The sequence below is a fragment of the Lepisma saccharinum genome, chromosome 19 (genome assembly GCF_977018435.1).
Source record: "Lepisma saccharinum chromosome 19, izLepSacc3.1, whole genome shotgun sequence".
Classification (NCBI taxonomy): Eukaryota; Metazoa; Arthropoda; class Insecta; order Zygentoma; family Lepismatidae; genus Lepisma; species Lepisma saccharinum.
The window spans coordinates 63,023,279-63,051,103 of NC_139247.1; the positions used below are offsets into that span (position 1 = coordinate 63,023,279).

At 40.6% G+C, this 27,825-nt stretch overlaps 1 protein-coding gene across 1 annotated transcript in view; it reads left to right on the plus strand.

Moving 5' to 3' along the window:
- The window catches only part of Fur2 (furin-like protease 2), a 1,025,686-nt gene that overhangs the window by 929,366 nt on the left and 68,495 nt on the right, over positions 1-27,825 (plus strand). The window contains exon 6 of the mRNA XM_083140976.1: positions 6,937-7,096. Within this exon, the coding sequence (XP_082997102.1) occupies positions 6,937-7,096 (160 nt within the window). The remainder of the gene's footprint in view (positions 1-6,936; positions 7,097-27,825) is intronic.

Consider the following 27,825-nt stretch of genomic DNA (forward strand, 5'->3'; position numbering starts at 1 on the left):
TAATATTTTGATATTACCTTCTGTAATTGGAGACTTGTCTCTGTTGAAGGGAAATAAATAAATTTACTTACGTCGACATAGCAACGAAATATCAATTTGTGACAATACGAAATCGATTATTTGATTTTATTAGTGTAAACAACTTGGACGATGTGTGGCGGCACTTCTCTGACCCATAGCAAATAGCTTGCTCTACCCCTCATCAGAATGTTAATAAATTATCTATGCGGCTAAAGCAATGACGGAGATCCAATTGGATACCATAGTGATAATGGTTAGGGGAACTATGAACAGGCAGGAGTATATCTCGGGTACAAATAGCATTAATCTCTTGTCATTAAGATAGGAGAATAGGATGTGATCCAGTGACTGATATCAATCCGTAAATACATGAAAATCTTGATTCAACCAATTTACTGTCCGCCCAACTATTGCTAATACGCGTTCTTTGATTGCATGTTTTCTTTCAAAACAACATTTGTGCCGGCTTGCGATGTGTGTACAGTCACGGACACTGCCGGCTTGTAATGAATACATTGACTTTCAATGTAATCGTTACAAGCCGGCAGTGTCCGTGACTGTACAACTCGCGATCTTGCCACCAAAGATCCTGTGTTCGGATCCTGGCGGGGTTATGGTCTTTCCCTTGTGACATCATCGGTTACATCTCATCGTAATTCATCTTCATCGTCACGATGGCCAGAAGTGGTAGAAAAAGGACACAAAATAAAATAAGAAGTGTTTAAAACCAAATTTTATGAATTTACAGGGTATGATGTGCGCATGCGTGGGTTTATTTGTATCCTGAATTCGGTTGTCAGGTAAATACATGTGAAAACCGTCTCACAGTTAAGTGTTTATTCAGGATATTTGCCATCCAGGTAAATGATATCGAAATTTTATTGTGTGTGTAAACCTTCCATTTTTTCCTTCCTTCGTTATGGTGACGATGGAATTTTAGCCCATCTCAGAAAATACTTTTTGCAAAATTTATCTCGTTTTAAAGAACGAGTTACAAAATAGGATTAGTGCTACATGAAACGGATAGCAAACACCTAGACAACAGCGAAAGGGAACCGCAATTCTACACTCTGTCCCGGGAATCTATGGAGCAAGCGAACGAAAACAAGCGACCAATGAACGCGTGAGAGGGGAAGTGAGTGAATGGAGCGGAAAACGCGACTGCAGCTACCAGATGTTTGTAGCAGTGCACACTGCTTCGCTCAGCTCACTAGCTCTCTCCCTCATGTACCATTATGCGCAGCGTTGCTCCACAGATTCCCTCAGCAGACTGTAAACAGATGTAATTTTTCAGAATTTGAAATATCATAGCGTTTTTTTTTGTTTTTTTTGTTTTTGTTTTTTTAGCGTAAGAAAGCTCTTTGTACCAAGATCAAAGTTCCAGCGAAACTGTAATGACGACACTAAATAGAGTAGATGAAGGCAGTGGCGTGTGCAGAGGATGGTTGATGGGGCTACAGCACCCTCCAACGTTTTGAGAAAATCAACATTTTGATGTAAAAGCAGTGAAGAACTTGGAGAAAAAACAGTGATAAATGAAAAAAAAAACAATTAAAATGACTTCTGGTAGCCATTTTTGAGAGTGAAAAGTTCTAAATATACAAAATATGTTACTATGTATCCCCCTAGAAGGCAGCTATGTACAGTCACGGACACTTTTGGATTGTAGTAATCGTTTTGAAAGTCAATGGAATTGTTAACGACCCAGAAGTGTCCGTGACTGTACTATCCACCTTTACAATTCCAACTCCCCTAGAAAAAATCCTGCCTACTTCAGTTGATTAAATGCAAGCAGAAACATCCCTCCTTGCCCTAGATTCGAACCACAAACTCCTTGACATCAACCTATTCTGTTATTGTGGATTTGTGTCATCCATTTTAGGCGAGCATCGCAGTATTGCTACTTAGTGTAGTACCTTTATCCAAATCTGTATCTTTGACTAATTAATCGAGTAGCATTTTTTACACGCCTAATTTCTTCCACGGGGGAAGTGCTTTCCTTGTAATACATCTTAAGTACAAAGTTGGGGACGTTTTCAAAGTTACCTGCTTGTTCCTGAGTTAATCTCCTGTGTGCACGGTTAAGCCTGTCTTGTTTTTGCATGTCGGAAGTTCGCAAAGACCCCCCCACCGTGTTTCTTGCGCTGGTTTCTAAGAGGCACGCTGCTCCCTCTCGCTCTGAAGTTTTTTTGGAAAAAAGGGTTTAAGAGTGACATGAAGAGTTCCAGAGATAAAATCACCGAGGTGCGGAGGCCTCACTGTGTCGCGTGGAGCCGAGTTGAGACGTCACACGGACAGGAGTTTTCCTGCCGGGACCGCAACGTGCCAGATATCAAATAGGACGTGACGATTCTCCAGCTAGTTTGTTTCTTGTCGAGTGTATTCTTTGATGTTTCCGGCATAGGAAAGCCAGGGGAGGGAAGGTATTAGTGCTTCGGGATCGTAGTCTTGGATTCTATATGCTACTGCTACATACATATGTTTTCAGTTCCTTCTTCTTTACAATATTATACAATATAATGCATGCGCGTGCAGTACAGCAAGGCCAGAAGTTCTAGCCCACAGTACTTCAGTTGCAAGATACTTTATTTTTACTTATTTTTTGCAGGATTATTTCTTATCTCAGAGGAATGAACTTGTATATTCCATTTCCGGAATGTCTGGAGTAAGAGAACGCGGACGCGTTCTAGGCGCACGTTGCGGGTGTGTGCCTCGTCCAATGAACGCGCGGAGGGGAGGGATTGCGCGAGAGGAGACGACTCGACTGGTCCAGTAGTTCTGTAGTAAACATGACAGCTCGCAAGCCTACTAGGGGAATTCTGCACCCTTTCCCACCTAGTCTGGACCCGCCCACAAACTTTCCCCTCTGCGCGTCGCTACTCCAGACATTCCGGAAAAGGAATATAGTCCTGCCAGTCAGTTCGTTTTCGAGATGGCAACTCTTAGCACCATCTTGTGGCAATTTGACAAAACATTGGTGTGTTTTGCCCAACAGTCCGGACCCAGAGGAAGCAAGAAATGAAACGGGGCTCTGTGACCTTGAACTATCCAACAACAGGCTTCTATGCGCGATACCTTTATCCCCAACCATGAGTCAGGCCCGCTGCTGTATCTACCGTAGTGTTGCAAACTGTACGGTTAAGTATCTACGTACAGGATTTTTTTGTATTGCCAACGTTGAGGCAAGAATACTATTATCTTCAAGAAGCCACTTATTAAATATCGTTTTCAAGATAGAAGGACCTTAAGTATTCTTGACTTTCTTTATTTTTCTTGGGCTCCCCCAGGAAAAAAGTCACCGCATGCCACTGATATAAATGTAATTTTCGTTGCAGTACCACACAGGCTGTTTATGAACGTGCTGAAGGATGGAGTGATTGATTTCGTTAATTTTACTTCGCTTTTCTGCCACTTTTGGTCAATCGCGAAGATGAGGATGAGTGATGGTATAATGAAATTGATGAAGGGATACACACAAAGAACACCCGTACCCAGGAAAGGTTTCTAACACGGAACCAATTTGTTAAAGGTGGTTCCGGGTTCGAATCCTGGTCTGGACATGGATATTCCTTTGTGAGTGCCCCTTGATAAGTTTCATTCAATCGTAGTTAATATTCATCGTCACCCCTACCCCAAAAGATATACACTTGTTTCGTTTGTGTAACGCAACTATCAATATCCAGAAATTTAACAATTATAATAATCAGTGGCGGCGATTTGGTTCCAAAACTGTCGGGGGGGGGCAAGGTGGGGAGCAAAGACATTTTGCCTTTCCTTGCTAGATAAGGTTTAGCATAGTGCGGGAGCAAAAGTGGCAAAAAGTGGGAGCAACTGCCCCCTCCCCCCCTAATTCCCGCCACTGATAATAATAATGCATGTACAATCACCGGCAATAAAAATGGGACAACTATATCCTCAAATACCCGCTTCCCTGCAAGGCGTTATGTGTGTTGCCTTAATGTACGGCTGTATGTAGATTTGAATAGCAAAATTTCAGTGGAAACTTCTATCGCCGGTGACTGTACATTCACTATAAAATTTGAAACCTAATTCAGGAACAGAAAGTAGAAACAGCAAACGTGGATCTTTCATCCATGTGTTAAAAGGAATTAGTCGGGTATACCTTGTCCCAGCTAACTGTGGAGCAAGGCTGTGCATAGCGTCAGAGAAGCGAGGGAAATCTGTTGGCCAGAGCGAAGCAGTAGGCGCTGAGGGAAGGCTGGTAACTTCAGTCGCTTTCCCCCCTCTATGCAATTCCGTTCCTTTCACATCTTCATTGGTGGAGCCGTCTCGCGTCACTACTTGCGCAGAGACTTGCTTTCGTTTGCCTGCTCCACAGTTAGCTGGGACGGAGTATAATTGGGCTTGTCTATAGATTGAGTATTCACCTACTTTTTATGGAATTTTTTAAGCTGATTAAGCAAGTTATAGAGTTGCATATTTTGCATTCGTTATTTCAATACTTTACCTAGCATCTAAAAAAAACCTAATTGAAACTGCAATTATCCACTTGTACAAGAATTGAACATCAATTTATGCGAATTAACATTTACTAAAATCATTCGTTTCACAGTTGTCAATTTCCCTCCTAAAAAATGTGATTCATTTTCCGGAAATGTTATTCCATCCACAATTATCCCTTCCGTTTGGTCAGGATCAACCTGATAAATTGGGTAATCTCGAACGTAAACGCATTAAAATCCGTAATATATGTCTGCACAGCATGCATGTAGGTAGTATGGGGGGCTCATTTGTGTCAATTCGTGCCTAACTTATAAATCCCATGGTTCCCTCTGCTGTTCAGTTTGCAATCGCAAACGGGTAATGATATGCGTGCGCCAAGAAAATTGCTTCAACCAACGTGTTGGCAGCTTCTGCTCGCGTTTGTCGCTATAACTGAAATTATTCGTGGCTTATTAATACCGATAGGTATCATTTTCGATGACGTATGGTTGTTTCTGTTTCCTGGTTATCAGGAGTTTCCTGGTTGAGATATCTAGTACAGGGTGTACATGTTTCGTGCCCCTGTGATGCTGTAAGCCCAACCTCTCTCTGCATGAAGTGAAAACAATGTAAAACAATACCAATAATTTAGTCAGCATATTTCTTCGTAAGAGAACCAAAGGAACGTAACTTAAAAAGTGCGGTTTTCATTTTTGTTTAAATACTCTCCTCTGAAGAGTCAGATCGGCATTTATCTACTTCTAATCCTTAGCAGTAAGGTGGAGTCACGTATCTGCGTACGATTAACTGATTCTTTTTGATAGTCAGACGTATTCCTAAGAATACATCAATTCTCAGACGACGATTTGTGTGTCATGGAATACATGAGATTCACATATTGGATACTCACTCATTCTTTACTAAATATTTATTATTTTACTGGCTGATTACCCGACGTTGCCCGGGTATTTATTTATTCCAATCTTGTATTACACAGGAAAATAATGAATTTTAACTATACTGTAAAATGTAACTAATTTTAAATGTGCTCGTGAATGTCACCAATTAGCTTAGCGACTCCGAAAACTATGGATTCGACACTAATCTACGTCATTTGTGGCATTTTATTTTTCAACCCCTCTCACCCCCGTGCCGATAGGTGATGACCTTGGAGTTGAACCGCATTGGGAGTGTCACGAAAACTATGGATTCCATTCGCAACACATCCTGAATGTTAGACAACCCGAGAAACATTATCGTTGTGCTGATTGCATAGTGTCACGGATGTCTGTTTGTGCGGAACTTAATATCGGTGGTTCTCGATTATTTTTACATGTTACCCCTTCCCACCCCACCCCTAGGGGTGCCAGAGGTGTCTTACCCCCACAGTATTTATTTCCAAATTGCAAGTGATACGTGTACTAAGTTTGGTTGAAATTGCTCCATGCGTTCGAGAGTTATGCCGGAACAAACAAATATACACACCCACACAAACAAATAAATCCATTCTTATGTATATGGAAGATATATAATTAATACACCGGGTGTCCGATAAGTCTGAAAGCATAGGTATTTGTCATATTACTCTTTTTTCTGTTACATGCAAACCATGGCACTGACTAAGGAGGAGCGAATCCAAGTTATTTTGTTGGTGGGGACTTTGAACACATTCTTTAACTATGTTGTACAATAATAAGTTTATAACATAAACTTCTTTTGTTCTCCTATTGTTCCAGACTTATGGGACACCTTGTGTGCATATATATATATATATATATCAATAATCTAGTTAATTTCTCAGCTCAATATGTATCCGCGTGTATCTGTGTGTGGGGAGGGGACAAGATGTCAGGGAGAAAAACACTATTAAGAAACATTGTCCACCTATATACTCTCCTGAACTTCTGTTTTTATGCAATTTGTTTGCATTAATATACATTCCTTTACAGTTCGTTATTCATAATCATTCCCTCTCCCTCCCCTGTATCATCACATATATAAATCGTGAATTTTGTTAAGTCATTTTCTTCTGTTTGTACATGCTTATTTTATTTGCGTATTAAAAGGAAACTTGCGATTTCTCTTGCAAATATATTTACTTCACGCCATTCACCTAAGAATAATTTGTAGTCCAACAATCGTCAATGATGTGCTAATATGACTTAAATCTTTTTCCATCACCTACCAAATCATTTTAATATGTTTGTAGGGTAGTGAGTATGGTTGTATTGTGCACATCATTTATAATACTTCTCGTCGAATTAGTGAAAGGGGTTGGCATAGTCTACAGTACGGATACACCCATTCTAAGAAACAAAAATTCTGTAATCTTGTACGAATGTTACTGCAAGATCATTGCTAAATCTCATTGGTTTAGAACTATTGCCATAATGAGCCTTAGAGTTTATCTGTTCGCCTATGTATTGTTTATATCTGTGAGACTGACAGGCCGTTTCCGTCTTTTTTTTGCAGGACCATCTGGCTAGCACGGATATCAACGACAATGACGATGACCCCATGCCTAGGGACAACGGCGACAACAAGCATGGGACCCGCTGCGCTGGGGAGGTGGCGGCTGTGGCCTTCAACAGCTACTGCGGTGTCGGGATCGCCTACAACGCTAGCATCGGCGGTAAGTGACTGAACAATTTAGTGTGCCTGAGTCTGAATCACACGAGGCTAGATTTCCTGCTGAATTTCCTGGCTCACCTGCTAGATGTCGCCTCACACGATAATTGTTACTGTAATTGTCGGTATGCTTTTGTTCCCACAAGCCATTGCGCAGAGTAGACAAGCTGAAAAAATGCACGAACGATCCGAAGAACATTGTAAGAGAAGAGCTACTAAAAAAAGGTAAATGTGAAGTGCTCCCCTGTGCTTAGCACCACGCCATGAAGGCGTATAGGGAGTGTGGGGGTAACGCCCCACACTTTCTTGATCATGTCGTGAGTGGGAGTGATGTGATCAGCATCACGCCCCTGACCGCCTTTACCCCCCAGGGTTTCCCCCAGGTACCCATGTTATTCGACGCTGGGTGGGCGCCGGGACCGCTTCCAACGTTAGAAAAGTTCCCGGATTTGAACCGACCGGGGATCGAACCCGGGACCTTTATCATGGTAGTCAGACGCGTTACCGACTGAGCCACCGCGGCCACTTTACTTTTAAAAAAATTAAAATCAAAAGAATTAAAGGTAAAGTATGGGCTAGAAATTGGCTCCAAAGAAAATGTAATTAAGAGTGGGCTGGAGGTTGGCATGAAAGTAGTTTCCTGGCCCGATGCGATACAGAGACACCTAGCGACATATCAGAGGACTAGGAATTCTTTTCGGCTGTCCTAAGCCTGAGGCCAGAGAACCTTCCTTCCTTCAACACCCCCTCCCCTCCGCGTGACTCCCGCAGCGAGGTTTCCAGGAAAAGGACACCCACCTGTTTCTTTTAATTCTGGTTTCGGAGGCTAAAATTTCTCCACTGGCAAAGCAATTCGCATTTCTCTGCTTGCTGGCTGACTCTTGCATGGAGCGAGACGAGTGGAGGCTCCAGAGACAGAACCTTCATCACTGAAGTTTTGATTGAATAAATGTGGTTGATTACAGTGGCTACTATAATTATGTTGAATTTTCTTGTTGAGGTTGGAATTTTATCAATTGAGAGTAAAGAAGGCGGTAGAGAATATCAGTTGAAAGAAAGTATTTTTCTTTGAAGGGGGTGTTTTTTTATACAAAATCAATGTAATAATAATAATAATAATAAGGCAAGAATTAGTAACAATTATTATTTCAACTATTAACGAATCGAGTCCCTATTAGAGATGGGCAGGAGCGAAACTACCTGGAATTTAAAAAGGGGAAACGTGGACATGCGTAATAACATATGGAAAAACTGAAAAGGAGAAAGACGGACAAAACAATGTAACAAAATGTACAGTAGTAACAAAGATGTCAGGAAACAATAGTATAATATTGAACATACACTTTGATGAAGTAGTTTTCTTTGTTATGATCTGAATTAAGTCCCTTTGCACAGTTCTCATCGTTGGAGTTCACAGCAGCTTTAATCGGCCAAGATTGATTGATTTTGTTTATTTTACTTCGCCTTTCTGCCACTCTTGGCTAATGACGATATGATGTAATCGATGAAGAGACGCTCACGAAGGACACGTATGCCCAGACCGGATTCGAACCCGGGACCACTGGCGTCGTAGCAAAATGAGATAAATACTCCGCCACGGGGCCGGCTAATCGGCCAAGGGTGGGGACAAACTCTCAGTGATGATGGGAATCCCCTGTGGAAACATATGACCAGTTCCTGCATCACATTAGTTGCTCTCTCCTATTGTGATTTTTCCCAATGTTAATTGATTGCTTGCCAAGTGAAATTTCAGTCCAACTAATTATAGTATGACCTTCAAGATCAGCACTATACGTGTTACAAAGTACTCTTAAAAAAATCCCAGTGAATTGGTCAAAATAAAGTGACAGAATTTCGAGGAGAGGCCGAGCCTCTGTGGACCCACACTTGGTTACGCCAATATACGTAAGTAAACCCGTGGTGCTACAGCCCCTGAGGGCCAGAGCCCACCTACCGACTGTAGGCCTCACTTCCAGTCCAACCAGTTATGTGCGGTCAGCACGACGAACCCCTAATCTTTGTTGTACGTTTCCGTGACTCATTCATAGCTTCCCAATATCCTCACGATGGTGGGTGGCAACCGGCCCTATACACAGGCCGAAATCTCAGGAGAAAAGTTGATACGTTTCCCCTAAGAGACTCGAACCTGCGCGCGTCCCGTAGACGGAGCTCAAACCATGATGCATCGGACCATACAGTCACGATGCAGAACAGCAGGGCCGTAGCCAGAATTTTATTTCGGGGGGAAGGCTCATCCCTTATCAGCAGCTGCCATCTAAGGGCGAAAAAGTGGGGAATAGAACCCCTGAAAATGAATTTCTCAGTATATTACAAGCTTCTTTCAAGATTTCTCCACTGGCAAAATATTCACTGAAAGGGAAGTGGCAACGGCAAACAGTCAGGACCTTCACAAATGAGATTTGGATTGAATAAATGTTGTTGATTACAGTGGCTGCTATAATTATGTGGAATTTCTCTTTGTGCGGTTGAGATTATAAATTGATAGTAAAGAAGGAGGTAGAGATTATCAGTTGAAATTAACGACGAATCAAGTAAGAATAACTAATTGAAAGTACGCTGTGTAAATGTATAGCATACCAGTGGCAGTGATAACAAGGCAGAGGCATACTAGTCGCCATTTTCTTTTTTCTTTTGTAGGGGTTTCGTGTTGATACAAAATTTGTATCTAATAGTAATAAATACAAAAAATAGTAACAGTTATTATTTTAACTACTACGAACAGTGCTGATAATAATTCGAGATGGACGGGAGCGAGACTATTTCGAATTTAAAGGAAAAAGTCTCGGATATGTGGAATGACCTAAAGATAATCAGAAGAGGCGAAAGACAAACCAATGGAACAAAATGTACAACTACAGTAGTAGCAATGATGTAAGGTAACGAATAGGTAAACATTGAACTTACAGTTTATGTATTACCCATCTTAAAAACAGCTCAAACGTATTTGAAACTTTCTACATGTTATCATTTTGTATCATTATGACACGTGCTTTCCCTCGAACTAATATTTATTGTTGTTAATTTCCTTTCTCGTTGCACAAATGTTTATTGCTCTTTTAAATTCTAGAAATATTTTTAATGTTATTCGTAATACCTTTAATTTGCTGCGTGATTTTTGTGTTAGTTAATATTAAGACCTATTACTGATGATGTCACAGAATAGTGACTCACCTGTATGTATATATCTTGTAAGACCTGATGCTATGGTAATTATGGACTGTGTTTAGTTTTTAGCTTTGGCTTTCGCACCCCTCAGGATAAGTCACGTATCATATCTGGTCATCTTGCTCCGAAATAACTACAAGTATTACGGTCACAATGGCAGTCTTACGGATGACGTCAAGATGGAATGTTTACTGGAATCCGAACAATTGAAATGTAACACCACCGAGAGTGTAGATACGTTGATTGATTGGTTGATTATTTTTCGTCGCTTTCTGTCACTTTTGGCTAATCACGACATAAAATGGTGATTACATGGAATTGATGAAGGGATACTCGCAAAGAACATCCGTGCCCTGGCAACTTATAATCCCCACCTCCCCATTTCTTTCAATTGATAATACGCACCTCTCCATTACTATCATGAGTGAATATATTTTACAGTATTTTTCAATAGTTGTTAACTCGACATAAATCTTCTTTACTGATTTGAGTTGATTTTTGTTATTTAGCGTCGCTTTCCCGTCACTTTTGGCTAATCGCGACGAGTTTAAAATCCTTTTTGCACCACAGTAAACTATTTTATGAACATGGACGTCCGCAGGATCTTTTCCAGTGCGCGGTGGGGGGGGGGGGGGCAAAGAAGGCAGATTTTCCCCATGATAGTGATGCCCGCTCAAAATAACATTATTTCAGTCTGAAATTATCACGCTCCTTAAACACAATTATAATGAGTAACATAAATTACTGTGATGGAAATTAAATTATCTGTGAAAGATATATATATAATTATTATGTGGACATTCATTCTCCCGTAGGGGGGACATGGCCCCTCTTGCCCTCCCTTCCGGACTCCCATGCTTATGAAGGTACAGGAACTTTTTTCCTAAAGAGAAAATAAACTGAATAAATAACAAGCAATAGCTCTGTCATTGACAGCTAGCACTAAGTTCCTCTGCTTGAATGAGAAATGGATATTTCTTGCATGCTTTAGTGTATTAAATTTTATATGTATGTAAAGCAGAGGAAATATACCATCTTGCGTGAATAATATATTGTTAATTTCATACAGTGTTTATCCTCTGCATATGTTTCTAATTATACATTTTCGTAGTTGAAAATTACACGTTTGACACGTCTGTATTTGTATTTTATTTTCTGCTTCTGCTACATTTAACAATTAGCGACGAGGAGGATGAATGAAGACACGCACGCATGCACTCACTCACTCACTCACTCTCTCTCTCTCTCACTCTCTGTTTTACACTCTAACACTCTATGTCCAGGCTGATGCCACGGCTGGAACGTGGAACCTTCCATGGTCAGACCTTCGGTCAACTGCTGAGCGCGCTCGGCCACAGTTTCCTTTCTTATAATCTTCAAGTCCCTTTGTGCAGTTCTCATCGTTGAGTTCACAGCAGATATAATGGGCCGAGGTTGATCTGTTTGGTCTATTTTACTTCGCCTTTCTGCCACTTCTTACTATTCGCGAAGATGGGAGGGAATGAGTGATGATATGAAATTGATGAAAGAACACCCCCCCCCCATGCCCAGGCCTGGATTCGATTGATTGGTTTCAAACTGAAATTTCAGTCCAAGTAACGATAGTATGATCTTCGAGATGAGCACTATACGTGTTACAAAGTACTCTTAAAAAATCCCCAGTGAATTGGTCAAAATAAATTTACAGAATTTCGAGGAGAGGTCGAGCCGCTGTAAGACCACACCTTACGCCAATATACGTAAGTAAACCCGTGGCGCAACAGCCCGTGAAGGCAAGGGCCTACTCACTCACAAGGGCCGGCCTCACTCGCACACCAATCAGTTGCAGGGTGACGTGTGGTCAGCACGACGAACTCCCCAATCGTTGTTGAAGGTTTCCCCAATCTCCTCAACAGGTCCTATAGACCAGCCATGTCAAACTCAATTCGTGAGTAGGGCCGCATAACGATAATGTCAAAACTTTCCGGGTCACACATCTAGAACCCCAACACCTTGAAGTCCAGAAGTAAGTGGTTCGACCCAACGGTGCCGGGATTCCAGTGATTATTATTGCAGCATCGATATGTAAATTATATATAGACCTCCCCCCATATTTTCTCATGGTTATAGTATTTTACATGTTACTTTCGAGTATAAACTGGTTACAATTGTGCAAAATTTTTTGCAAGAAACTGTTTGTGTGCAATTATAGTTTCGTTTCGCACAGATTTCACAGTTTTTTTTAACAAGCTTCTCAAAAGTCTGCAATAAGTTTTTTTGTGAGCATGAAACTCTTAATGCAGACAACAAATATTTTGTCAGTCATTCTTGATCATTCGGCAAGGCTGTTTCATTAATCTTCATTATGGAAAACAACTTTTCACCAAGGCAAGTGAAAGCAAAATTAATAAAATTTCTACAGCAAAATAGCTTATTCGAGGATACTGCTATGGGAGATATGAGAAAAATCAAGGATAACCCAACTCGCGACATTTATTTTTCAATACGAGTTGCACTGCAATTCAATAAGTTCCATTCGAACGCAGGACTTGCACACACATCATCAAAAGAAAAGGGAGCAGAGCAGAACAAGTATATTGCCCTTCGCACCCTCTGAAGTCTTGAAACCTGTTTCCAAATTCATCACGTAGTATTTTTACTGTGGACAAATATTCCTGCCATACCTGGTATTCCTGAGAAGTTGAGAAGGACAAATTATAACTTTATTAAAAAAGTTTTAATATAACGGAAGACTGTAACTTTGCAAAATGGCCTCCACTTCCTTAAAATATCAGCTCTTGTGTCACGGGGAGGAATCATTCAAGTAGTTTTACTGTCATATCGAGATGAGAATCACATCCACGAATGAAGGGAGCTAACCGAGCTAGCTCGCAGACGTTCGTAATTTCACATATTGTGAGCGAAAAGGCAACACCACGAACAATTTTTGCTTTCAATTGTTCGTTGACTAAGTCATCAATCCTCTCCTCAACTGTATTTCTGATTTTTTTTTATATTTTTTTTATTAGCGTTGCTTTTCTGCCACGTTTGGCTACTGGCGACGATGAGGATGAGTAATGGTATGATGAAATTGATGAAGAGACACATACAAAGAACACCCATGCTCAGGCCAGGATTCGAACCCGCAACCTCTGGTGTCGCAACGGGCTGTGCTAACCACTCTGCCACAGAGGTTGGCAAATTTATTTCGTGATATAGAAATACTTCTGGATGAATAAACTTTATCAGGGTACAAATTTTCTACGCTTTTCACTATTCACTTCACAACAAAAGTAAGCATTTCACTTGAAAAATCTACATTCCTCGTCTATAGTCCTTTTCTTACTCCCACGAAGTTTGGGAAGCCATATGGTTCTCTGAAACTTTTACAGAAACTGACTTTTCTTCCAGGTAAATCCTTGAAAATCAAGAAACAAACTCACAGAAAGTATGCACGCTGCCCTCCCCCAGCTGGCAAGATATTTTCGTACTTCAGAAGTAACATGTCCATCAGCTTGCTTAGTTGACACAACATCTACTCTATAATGGAATGTATACCTGTGTAGGGAAAATTGGTCAATGTGTTGAAGTTTGGATGAGTCTGGTCTTGTATCACGAGAAAAGAGAAAACGGGATAACTACAAATGTATAGATAATTTCAAGCATGAAGTGTTAAGTGGGGCCAAGGCGGGCCGCATTAACGGATGCTGGGGCCTACATGCGGCCCGCGGGCCGCGAGTTTGACTGGCCGAAATATCAGGAGAAAAGTCGTTACGCTTCTTCCAGGAGACTCGAACCTGCGCGCGTCCCGTAGCTGGAGAGCCCAAAGCATGACGCCTTAGACCGGACGGTCATGATGCAGGACAGCAGGCCCGTAGGCAGATTTTTTTTTTGGGGGGGGGGGTGGAATGCTCATCCCTTATCAGCAGCTGCCATCTAAGGGCGAAAAAGTGAGGGAACCCCTGAAGATGAGTTTTTGTTTCCTAATTTTGATTTGGCAAAGGGGAGCTCTCTCACTGCACCAAGCGCCGTCAACCCTATGCCGGTCGTTTGAGTATCTTGAGTTTGAGTTTCTGTAAGTCGTCTTTATGTATAGATAGGCTAATCTACATTTATAGTGGGATTGAACTATTGGGCGTCCACCAGGTACCAAACTCGGGACCTTTTTTGACATTACGAGGGTCATCTTTACCATTACGATATAGGGGAGGCAAAAATATCTGAAACTAAGAAGACATTTTGAATGGACATGTAGAATGTAGGAGGCAGGGTTCGCGCTGAAAAGGAAGAAGACTGAATTCTCCCTCCCCTTTCCTAACCTGTACATCTCTAATGTAATTCTCAACCAAGCCAAGAGTCTTGTCTAGTGTTGCCCACGAGACGAGACTTTGGCCTGTCTCGTCTCGTGGAAATGCTGTGAAATGCTGTCTCGTCTCGAAAATATTCGTTTGTCTCGGGACACATGATCAATCTCATCTCGTCTCGAATTTTTAAAAGCCTGTCCCGTCTCGTCCCGTGGGCAACACTAGTCTTGTCCTTCTACATTTTATGTCACTTTTGTTATTGTTATGGAGAATTCAAATTAATAATTTGTCTTTAAATCTCAAGTTAGCAAGTCAGCCAAAATTATGTTTTTATACTAAATTTTAGATTAATTGAAGATTTGCAAAGAAACAGTAGACCTTTTCATGATCCTTCCACTCCAAAAACAAATGTTTTGTAAGAGTCACATCAAGTTTATGTTTGGAAATAGTGAAGTTCTAGGAACCACACACACACACACACACACATATGTAAGCAACAACGATAGTAGGCTATTGTAATTTGGAGAGGATATGATTTGTGAGCGGAACAAGCATGGGAATTTAACGAAGTTCCTTTGCGAATCATCAATTATGTGTGTGTGTGTACACGTATTTCCTATCTGCACCGTTGACTCACAAAGTACTACATGTGAGGTAAAACTATCGAAATGTAAAAAAGAGGAAGCGCTACCACCCTCCCCGCCTTTTCTACATTTTATTCAAATCGAACACCAGGCACGTATCGAGATATATATATTTCGGAGGGGCGTCCTAACGTAATGTCTCAAAATAATAATATTAATAATGTTAAATTAAAATAAGTATAATTATATTAAATTAATTAATATATTTATATTAATATTTTTATTACATTAATAGATAAGAAGGCGATATAACAACAGTGATACAGTATAACATCACGTATTCATTATCTAGCTTACGTGTAGTTAAGGTCGGCAAAATTTGTAAATAAATAGAAACTGCCCTGGCAAGGAAATTAATGCCAAATAGATAAAGAATATAATATTTGTTGAGTATGAAAAAATGATGTTAGATCCAGTTGACGAAAGTAAAATTCCTGGTAATATTTTGCATGTTATTATAAGTAGTAATAATTCTTGCATAAATCTTCTTTGGTACTGTCATTCAAAGTCGTATTGCTTTCCAATATTTTTGCGGAAATAAACAAATTGCGATTAGACAACAACCTTATTTTCATTACTTAATTGAAGTTATTTTATGATCTCATTAATTTTTGTACTTGGTAAGTCTTTCGGGGGGAGGTTAGGACTCCTGGACCCCCCTGAATACGTCCTTCCCGGTAGGGATCGAGATAAATTTACTGTCACTGGTTCCAATTCACGGTAAATATGCTCTGCTTCTCTACACTCAAACATACACAAACTCATGGCCTTCCTTTTTTCTTGGTTTCTTGCCTGGGAAAGAGGCAATAAATCAAGCTGTGACAGCTACGGGACCTTCTGAGGAGGGGACGGAACCCAGCTGTGCAGAGGATTCAAACACCCGCGCGAAATAGCCCTCCCGTCACCCTGGGGCAATTTTCGAACAGAGACATCTAGTGGCCAAGTGGCGAACTATGATGAATGAAATTCGGCTGAAGCGGCCGTATCTTTCGCCGTCGATAATACATGACATTTTTAAACAATCATTTTGGGCCGTGCAAGTGACTTTTGAAAGAAAAGCCCTCCCTAGCTCAGTCATAAAAGGATTGAGCATTACGTTAGTATGCATCATAATGGCCATTTTCGTTGGTGCTACCCACAAATCCTATAACCATTCTGTGCTTATTTACGTATTTCCTTATGGGAAATTGAAAAAAAATAATGGAATTTGTGCACATTTAACGAACTGAAATTGCATAAATGTGTCATGTACTCAAAGTTTCATAAACTAAGTTCACATCCACTGCGTGTTTTCCGGCAAATTTTTGCCCTAAAACGTTATATTCAACAAAATGCAAAAAAGCCCATGTTAAATTTAAGCGCTTTCCACGGCGACCTTCGCCAAACTCCACCTCCCTCTTAAGGTGTACTAAGCAAGCTTTGTAATGAACTCGGGTATGCATATTCATAAATGGTATTCGCAGGATTCATTAATTAAAAAATGTTTTGTTCAACTAAATGTGTCAAACAATCAATATACTGGTAATAAGAAGAATTTGCCTATCGGCTAATCACATTTCTCCTGTACAAATTCATCGCTTTGGATAAATTCCTATTAATGATCAGGAATGCACATCATCTGTTACTCTTTTCTTGATGGAGCAGCGAACAAATATAACCAACACTCTGAGAGCACAGACAAAAAAGCTCCCCCTTGCCAAACTCACAGCTTCACATGACGAATCTTCGTTCTGGTTGGCTGTTCCACAGCATCTAGCAGAAAAGTCAGTTGCAAATAGAATACGGTCTGGTCGTCAAAACCAGTCTAGCAGCCATCACTTCCATCCAGGTAGCCAGTTCTGCGCCAACTAGGGCATTACTACTGGAAAACCAGTTCCGTGTGATTCGGCCTTAATTTATTCCAAAAAAAAGCCTTGCAACAATTTCCGCGACACCTTTCTGACTTGAGGGGTGGGTGCGACCGTTTTTCCTCAGATTCGAAACGAAGATTTCTCCTATCACAGAACGCTGGATGCAAATTTTGCTAAATATTTCCGGTTGGCATCTTTATAAAGATCCGTGTTGTATGTTTTCGTCCAAAGTTTGGGCCAGGGAGAATATCTGATCACCAACCCAACAAACATGACTGGGAAAAGGCCACCAGCATTTCCTGCCTAATCGAATCACAAATGATGTTACCTCAATCCTCCGTTGTGACCCTAACAACAGCAACAGAATTCCCCGCGCTCAATTGCCTTGGGAACAGTCATCTACACGTGCTCTGTTTCACCACATTTTCGACAAATATTGGTTGGGCTTTTGCATCAAGACGCATTTCTACAAGTTACTGTTGAAACATATGCAACTGGTGCCGATTAGTATCTTTTATCATTTTTCTAATGTTACGGTGCTATTCTGCTTCTCTAGCCCGATCACGACGTTGAGAATGTATACACTTTTTTTAGTACACTGTAGACCCCGTACGGAATTCATTTCTGTCAAAACGGATCTTCACTATGCCTATCTTTATTTCAATAGGGGGTCTTCGGTGAATCACCCTGTATATAGTTGCATATTAATATAACATTTATTGTCTGTTTGATATTTTTCGTTTGAGTTTTTTTTTAATCCAGTTTATGCACAGATTGGGTAAACGGGACTGTGCCCACAGTTTAAAGTGGGGCCCTAAATACTATGTTTCTCCACCGGGTATCGAACCCGAGACCCAGGGGAAAGATGTTACCACTACTAAATTTGGGATACCCAGTGCCTGTTTGTCAATCATAGTCTCAAGTCCTCTTCTTTTTCACGATGGTTGTATGGATTTAATGCACCCGGATCTAGATTTCGTGTTACTGCCTTATAGACCAACGAGGCCCTGGCGCCTGGACCCACGACGAGGATAATCCTTTGTGTGGTCGTCGTGTCCTGTGTTTGTCCTTATGGGTGCTTTACCCATAATGTGCCCCTTTACAGCCTCAGCTTTTAACTAGGGTATGGAGATTTTATCCTCGGAGACAGTATAGTTTTAGATCTTGTTAAGGAAATTATGACTGTATTAGTTTTAAAAAATATACCGAGGAAGTTTTTAACAGACATTTAATTTTCTTATCAGGGTCTTGTCCGCAGTTTTGTTTTAGTTCAAGGGCTTAACCCCGCATTGTGTGACGGGCAAAAATAGCCTATGTGTTGATGTCCCCATAATATAAAAATCAAGCGTTGTAATCGAGAGGTCCTGGGTCTTACTTTAAAGTGTAGGTCCTGTCACTAGCGTACACAGGATTGTTTTTGGAGGAGGGCTGGGATTATAGAGGTGGAGATTACATAGCTGCCTTCTGAAGAGTGTAAAGTATAAAATATTTCATAAATGCTATTTTAACCCTGTTTTTGAAAGGTGTCCGATAACAGAAATGGTAATCGGATGTCATTTACAGGGGGTTTGCATTTGTCACTTGTTTTTTTTCATGAGTTTTCTATTGCTTTCATGCCGGCCTCCGTGGTGGAGTGGTTAGCACAGCGCGCTACGATTCCAGATTTTCTGGGTTCGAATCCCGGGCTGGCATGGGTGTTCTTCGTGAGTGGCCCTTCATCATTTTCATTATAACATCACTCATCCTCAGCTTCGAGATTAGCCAAAAGTGGCAGAAAAGCGAAGTCAAATAAACCTTGGGGATTGTGTTCGATAGACACTTAAATTGGGAGGCACAAGTAGAATGTATTGTGAAAAGCTGTATGGGGAAACTTAAATCTTTGTATAATTTAAAACTTACTCTGGACGCTAATGTTAAAGATCGCCTGATGCAAGCACTCGTTCTATCTACGCTAGACTATTGCGTTCCAGTGTACAGTAATATCTCCCAGGGCCTAAACTATAAACTTCAAAAAATTCAGAATGGTTGTATACGTTTCATATTTAACCTAAAAAGAAAAGAACATGTATCCCCCTACTTAAAGAAACTTTCTTGGCTAAACATTAACAATAGAAGACAATACTTAACACTCGCCTTGATGCACAAAAGAGTGGGCCCCCAAAATACTTATTCGATAAGATATGCTCTCGTAGAACTTCGGTCGAACATAATATCCGCAAGAAACACAATCTAAAAATCCCCAAATATAAAACCGCCACCTATAACAAGTCCTCCATTGTTACAGGGATAAGGGAATGGAACAAACTGCCTGCACCATTGACTAACATTATTTGCCATCAAAGTTTTAAGAAACAACTAAAGAACTTACTATTGTCCCAACATTAACCTTCATATGTAAACAATTGCACCTGCACTTAAACATCACACAATGTAATCTTAACACCCCCCCCCCCCCGCGCCACACACAATGAACTACTGAAGACTTATTACTTATCTTTTATACTTATCAATTCAATGTATCATTTTATTATTGTATAATCTTTATATTATCTGTATTGTATTATCATGATCAATGTGTTTTTTTTCTGTTTTTGTTCATTTATTGTATCTTCGACAAGGGTTGGTTGTAAGAACTGCCCACGAGGCCGAAACATGCCTGCTTAAATAAAGACCATTCTATTCTATTCTAATCAATTTATTGCTTTCATTTGAAAAATTCGGAAGGGGCTGTAACCCCAGCAGCTTCCCCTCTGCGTACGCCAGTGTGGTCTAGTTTCCATTAGCCTATCTGAGTACAAAGTGGACTTAAAACAGGGTTTGCCGTTCTCTGTTGATTGGTTTTGTTCATTTTACTAGGCTTTTGTTCCACTTTTGGCTAATCTCGAAGATGAGGATGAGTAATGATGTGATTAAAATGATGAAGGGACACTCATAGAACACCCATGCCGGGATTTGAACCCGGGATCACTAGCGTCACAGCGCACTGTGCTCATTTGCCGTTCCATGTTTCGGAAAACTTTGGAAAAAAGCTGTCGGTCGTTGACAATAACCGCCGCATTTGGAAACCATGAAGAAACGTGGCTCTAAAAGCCTGCGAGTATTAAGAGATTCTCTCAGCATTTCAGCCCCTCAGCATCTTCCATTGCAGATGGTGATCTGCAATAACGGTGACATCGTCTGCCAGAAAGCCGCTGATGCAAGAGGTCTATCCAGCTCTTTGGGTCCTCCTTGTTGTTTTTGTATACTAGTTCGTCTTCGGAACAGAGAGAGAGAAAAGCAGGGGAGAGCAATAAAACATTGGATCAGAGTTTTGAAACTCTGTGCGGCGGAAAGTTATCTTAAGAGAACTTTTTTCCTCTCTTCCTTATTGAGTAGATATTTATGTTCTATCGATATTTGTTTCGTTAAGTTATCCGAACTGCATTTCAATTTCGTCTTGCCTCCGGATAGGGGAATATGGCTGAGGTTTTCCGTAAGTCTCCGGCGTTTAATAAAGGAAAGATTCCATTGGCGAGTCTCTTCATTTTGGAGTCTGCGCGACTTCAAAACATTCTTTCTATTTTTTTTAAATATTGGACTGCCCCGTGCGTTTTTTTCGTTTAGAGCCTCTAATCTATTGCGCTCTGTTCTTATCTCAATACTATACAGGGTGGACCAAAAGTTGCAGTAAATAAAAAAAAATATGTTGTGATAAGAAACAATGTATTCATATAATATGCTCTACGTGGTTACCATTCGTTTGCAATATGTGTATCCCACTCTTGATGAACACGCGTTAGAAAAGAACACGTTAAAGAAATATGTAAACTTAAAAAACAAAATTTTATTTTCCTATGTATTGCGACTTTTGGTTCACCCTGTAGTACTAATATGATACATGGTGTAGCGGTTAGCATAGCGTTAACTGAAACCACTGGTTGTATGGTGTTGTCTTCTTTCTTCAACTTAATTCCATAGAAGTAGAGAAGAGACTTCGAACAGCTAATTTACCTGTACAGGTATAAGCATGCATGCCTTATACAGCGCTTTAATATAATAGATAACACAATTCAAAATTACTACATGCTACAATATACTAAGAACATAAATTACATTGGAATATTAAAACCAGTGAATTAATTAAATCCATTAAAATTACAATCAGTTATATTAAGACTTGCTATTAGCCACAGTTAAGTGACGCTAAATAACAAAACTACAACAATAAACAAAGGGTGCGTTCCGAAAGTCTTAACGAAACAAACGCATTCAACGAAAATAACTGGGCTCTTGAATCTGGTGAAACCAGTTATTTTACAGACTTATGGGACACTAGTCGAAAGCGCAGGCGCAACGTTTCGTTTACAGAAAATTTCCACGTGGCGTCCAGCGGAAGTAATGTCCTTATGGCAAAAATAAACTCTACTGCGGACACTGTTACTCATTTTAATCACATTCTAAGAACGGTCAAGGCATACTCATCTTGTGCACGTTGCTTCATATCGGTCTCTGTTAAGATTATAATACATTTTCCGAATTAGTGCAGTTTGAATCCATCAGCACGCGCATGTCTGCAAGGAGCAGACGATTCTCACGGAACAAACCAGCCTCCTGGCCCGTGCGTTTGGTGAATCTCGTTCTTGCACGAAACGCACGGAATGCGACTTTTGGGACACACGAAACGCACGGGAGCACTTATGGGACAGCCAGTTACCATAACTCGTTTAACGCGTTAAACTCGTGTGACTTTCTGAACGGGCCCGATGTAACAAGTCATGTCATGTAAATGTCATGTCTTCTTACCCTATTTATTGAACAACCCTCGTATACTAAAGTAACTAACAATGTTACCTCGTTCCGCCTCAATGACTCCATTACTGACGGAAGAGAGAGAGAGTTAGGTACTATTTGTTTGGACAGCACATCTTTCTTAAACGACCTGCATTGAGAGCCCAAATCAAGATCTCTTCACGGAAAGTTCCGGTTTCGAATCCCGCCCTGGTCCTTTTGGAATTTCCTGTCATGATTTTCAGCTAACTGCCATTCACCATCATCGTTTTGATTGGCCGAGAGGCGACATAAAATGAGAAAAGCATATGTTTCGTTAAGATGTTATCTCCTGTTTTCAAGTGGATCTCCACCGTGGCAATTGTAAAGCTTTTGACTACGATGCACTCCCAAGATATTCGGAAGAGGTCTTTGGAAATCCACGAACCATTTTTGGTTTCTTTTCGTTCTGAGAGATGACCTGCTAACGGTCAAGTAATGGCTTGGAGAGCGGTAGAGAGAGAGGGTGAAGGGTAATCTTACAAGATAATCAGGGGATCACCAAAGATCGAGAAATATGGAAAGGAGGGATCATCTGGTCTTATCCATACCGAAAACTTCTTTCATAGAAAGTTTCAGCATTTTGTCTGTGATTGACGCAATATCATATACCGTCACCCAGCTTCAGATTTTCAAAGCTTTTAGGAAATGTGATAATTTGGAATTACAAAATATGTTTGTGGATGTGCTTAATTTACAATACTAAAATTCTCCATTTTTATTTCCTTGTAAAGTTTTCGAAAATGTTTACATAACAAAGGCCAGTGTCTAATTGCTTTTTATACATTCTCGTTAAACTTGTTTTACGTGTGGGGTTGTATGTGAAAAATAAACAAGTTGGGATTGCGTTCACTGTGGATCAGCGGGATGCTAAATGAGTACTAATCAGAAACAGACGCTTGAGCAAACTGACCAATCAGGTTAGTTGGAATTGTAGTGAACTAGCTCTTGAAAGAACTTTTACACACTCTGCCTCGGGAGTCTGTTGAGCAAGACCGCGCATAACGGTAGGGAAAGGGAGTGGGTGTGCGCTGCTGCAAACGGCTTGTAGCTGAAGCAGCGTTTTCTCCTCCATGCACTCACTTCCCCTCTTACGCGTTCATTGTTTGGGCGCAGAAGACTTGTTTTCATTCGCTTGCTCCAGAGATTCCCGGGACAGAGTGTAGCTAAGAAATGCAGACTCGACAGGGACTCGAACACCGTGCCATATCTCTACCGTGTCCCTTCCGATCGTACCATCAAAGGTTCCTGTATGGAATCCCGACCTATGCAAGAATGTTTCTTTGTCCATTTAATCATGTATCCTCTTCGTCGCGATTAACGTACAGAGATAGAAAAACGAGGTCAAATAATTAGAATACAAATTCCTGATTCTTTCGTGAGAGCAGGGGACGATGATTTCAAAAGCCCGGGGGGGGGGGGGGGGAGAGGGTCAGATCGAATGGGACACGCGTAGAGAAATGGCACGATATTCGAGTCCCTATCCAGTCTGCATATACCGAGACGATTAGTGAAATCATGGTTACCAGATCCTGGGCGCCCTGTTAATATATTGCAATGTTATGATTGCAGGCAACAGATATCCTCCATTACATGTGATGCTTTAGGGCTTTTGTATTGTTAAAAATACAATTTCATCCGCGGATGGGAACAAAAGAGATCCCGGTCCGTGAGTTCAAAAATCTCTTTATTTGAAATGTGGTATTGATGTTTTGGAGGATCGAAAAGTTTGATGGGATTGGAACGAGAATGGGGAAGCTGTTAGAAAAGGAGCCGTAATATTATTTGAAACAGTTTTTTTTTTCCTCTCTGTGCGTTTGGGTGTAAAGTACGGAATACCTCTCAAAATTTGGCTTTTTTTATGAATAAGAGGAATCCTTCTGTGTCCGTTCGATCTGCTTTCAGCTAACTTCTCCTTTTTTTTTCTTTTCTTTTTTTTTTTACTCAAAGGGGTCATGAAATCATTGCACGTGTGTGATACAACTTTCACATTGGCGAAACGAGGTTTGGGATATTTTATGGTAGTCGGATCTTTAGATATGTAACATGTAAACGTCGACATTCCTGTAAGTGTTGTATAAAATAGATACCTATACAATATGTGAGAGATTGATTTAGTTTATTTTACTTCGCGTTTTGTGCCTCTTGGCTAATTTGCGAAGATGGGGATGAGTGATGAATGGACATTCACAAACTGCCAAGCCCGAGCGGGATTCGAACCCGGGACCCTTGTCGTCGTATCGCGATGTGCTAACCATTCGGCCACAGGGTCCGGCAATATGTGAGAGAGATACATATATAGTAGCTATAGCGCGTTTAGTCTAGCTGTGTTCTGTTGGCGCCATTAAGCGTGACGTCACTTGCGCGCTGTTGCCGATGCACTCGCGTCTTCTTTTGAAACAGGGATTTTAGACAGGATGGTGAATCTATTGCTTTTATTACGGTACGTTAAATTCGGTTATTTTACAGTTCAGTACTAATTTATAACACTAATAGAGTCATTAATTTTATGCTGACTTCCACTCATTAATGGTGTCTGGTAATCATGTATCCGCTTCACATATTTTAAAACGTGTGACGATCCTAACGTTCAGCAAATAATAATGTGTCTCAGCCTTTTGCCTATTTCGAGCTCGATTGACACATTCAACGCATTTCTAGTCAGGGAAATATTGACGTTATATTTTCTGTTGTTAAAGGGGGAAAAAATTCTGTCCTTGTCACAAACATATTTCTGTATTTTTGCGATGACACCTGTTGCCTCGTTGACTGGAGATCACTAGAACGTTGACATATTGATTATTTAGTAATTATCGACGTCAATATGAAAACTAAAAAAGTTTGAAAACTATACCTGAGATAGATTAGGCAATGGTTCCTCTTTCTTAAACTCGTCTGCGAGACGATTAATATTCAACAAAATAATAGACGAATTAACGCGTGGCATTTCTCGCTGACGTGTAGGAAAAGAGTAATGCATAATAATCAATAGGATATTTGATTTTCAATTTGGTTATTTATCGTCGCTTTTCTTCCACTTGGTTAATCGCGACGATGAGGATGAGACACCCATGCCCAGGTCTGGATTCGAACGCCATCGTTGGGCGTTGTGCTAACCGCTCCTCGGTGCAGCTAAGAAAAGAGAAAATGAACAAGGAAGGTATGACAAAAGAAACAGAAGGGGGGGAAGAGGGGGCGGCGTCTCCCTTTCCAGGATCTAGGCAAGCTTCCAAAGGGTCTTGTTTACCTTCTTCCCCTACTGGGTCTCCCTCTCTACCGGGAATCTCTGGAGCAGGCGAACGAGTGCATGTAGTGACTGGACAGGGCTCATCCAATGAACGCGTAAGAGGAGAAGTGAATGCAGCTATCAGCCGTGCATCTGCACGCACTGCTTTGCTCCGCCCACTCGCTTTTTCGCCTTCTCTACCGTTATGCGCGACCTTCCTCCACAGATTCCCGATTCAAAGAGTAAGTATATTTCTTGCCTTTCGAAACCTTGTGAAAACACTTCTGCAGTAGTCGCGGTGAGCGCAAAGTCGACCCACACCATTCTCTATTAACATATTTGCACGTGGCTGTTGTAAATGTTTATATAAAATACAATTAGCTTTTCTGCGATACCTCACCGGAGGCATACATTTCAGGCGAGAACTTGCAAAGAAAGAACATGACGTTTCATTGATCTGGTCCCTCGACCCACGACAATTTGTCTTCAGAACGACCAAGGGGACACAGCAAACGACATGGGGTTAGATGAACGTCATTACTGGAAGAATGCGGACAACGACTCGTGAAAAGGGATCAAAAGGATATCGACGAAGCAATTTGCTGTACAGCACGGCAATTGTGCATCAATAACATTTTTTTTCAAGAGCCCACATTCGTAGTTCCGGGAAATACAAAGGACGACGCAATTTGTGACTAATTGTCAATGCCTTTGGTAAAGACGTAAGGAAAAATTAATTGCACTCTTTTGCTTCAGTGAGAATTTTCACTTAATAAGGACTCTCTGTCCATCGATAATAAGACCACAATGACGTCTTTGGAGAGTCTTTTTTTTTTTCAGTTACAAGAACTAATTAGTGTTACGTATGCGAAAACATCTTTGTGTTCTCGAAGTGCTAAATTTTTCATTAGGGACTCGACAAGGATAGTATGATAGACGAAGATTGTTCTTTTCTCAATCTGGTATCAAGAAACATGCAAGTCGCTATATCTATTTTAAGATTATAATGTATAAAGGATCTTGCTTATAGCCAAATTTGCTTTTAATTGTAATGTGTAAAATAAATTGTCATTTCAGCCAAGTGGCCATATCTACTTTTAGATTATGATGTGTAAAAATGTCATATTTAACAAAGTTGCTACATCTACTTTTATATTATAATGTGTAAAAAGATCATTTTTAGCTAAGTCACGATACCTAGGTATCTACTGTTAGATTATAATCTGTACAAGGATCATTTGTAGTCTATTTCGATTCCTTGTACGAGTACTATAAGCCGAAGCCTACAGAAGAAGTAATTTTACCATCCACTGTTGTTGGTATTTGTTATTGTTTTATAGCCCTTCTACAGGAAATATTTTTGTACAATTAAACAGGATTGTCTTCTTAACTTTTCAAGAAACGTGCAAGAATATAGTCTTTCAAATATTGAATTTGATAATATATTAATCCTAATGCCCATAACAATTTTGTTATTACATTTATTTATTGGACTTTTATTTTTTAATTATAAGAATTATCCTTCAAAATATTGCAACACATAGGTGAGATTATTAGGGAAATTGAACTGAGATTGAAGAAAACATTTTTGTAAATTGAATTTCGTAGGGTGCAAATGCTAATTCGGCATCAACCTCCTTGTGGATTATTTAAGGGTGCTCTTCAACATTGATGCGTTTTTCAAGTTTCCATGTTCGTGATTATTTTAACAAAGTAATACAAAATGTTTACTAAACCAACGGGAATTGTTTTTGAGCGGTTGGTCTGAAATACACACGGATTCGTGAAACTTAGGAACACGTGCACCATACTGCTAGTGAAAAAAGCCGAATTAACATCCGAAGTGAGAGAAAAACTTTGTACAATCTCAGCGAAACTTGGTTATCGCTTGCGAAAGGAGACAAGTTTGGGTTCGCTGCTGAAAGATGCGAGGTAATCAGGGTAGAACTTGGCAATTAGTGTTAGTGACCCGCGGTTCCTGGAAACCGGGGAACACGGCTTTGTGAGGGAGAGGCAATATCAGAAACACTTTTTGGCTTTGGGTCCGTCTTAACATCTTGCATAAAAGCTTCCCCCCCGAGGGATTTAAACTCTCAAAGTAAACAAGACCCTTTGGAAGCTTGCCTAGATCCTGGAAAGGCAGACGCCGCCCCCTCTTCCCCCCTTCTGTTTCTTTTGTCATACCTGCCTTGTTCTTTTTCTCTTTTCTTGCTATCCGCTGCACCGGATACCCTGGGGAGTTGGAAATATTATGCCGCTGCAAGTCTTTCGAGAGATGCTCTTGCTGGGAGAAACAAGATGTTGAGCAACAACCGAGTATTTCCGGTTTATCCTGATCTGTTTCACCACAGATAAACGTATTGTAAGAAGATATTGAACTATGGTAGCAAACCATCTTCGGTATGAATTACTCTCCGCAAGAGGTTCTGCCATTTACCGCTGAGAGGCACACGCTTCGCCCATGCGTTGAAACACAGATACCTGGGGTTGAAATTTAACAGTTCCATCTCTTGTAAAACGTTTCTGTCTAGAGGTGGAAGCAGAAAGGTCCCAGTATCTTAGATGCGACTATTGGTAAGATGTTGGCATATCACTGTATTGGTAATATAGACTAAACTACATTTTAAACTATAATGTTACTAAAGATTCAATTTCACTGCATCTTTCACCTCACGAGCCATATTTGAGGGCCCACTGCCACAGGCAAATTGCGGTTATACTGGGTATAACTGGGCTTC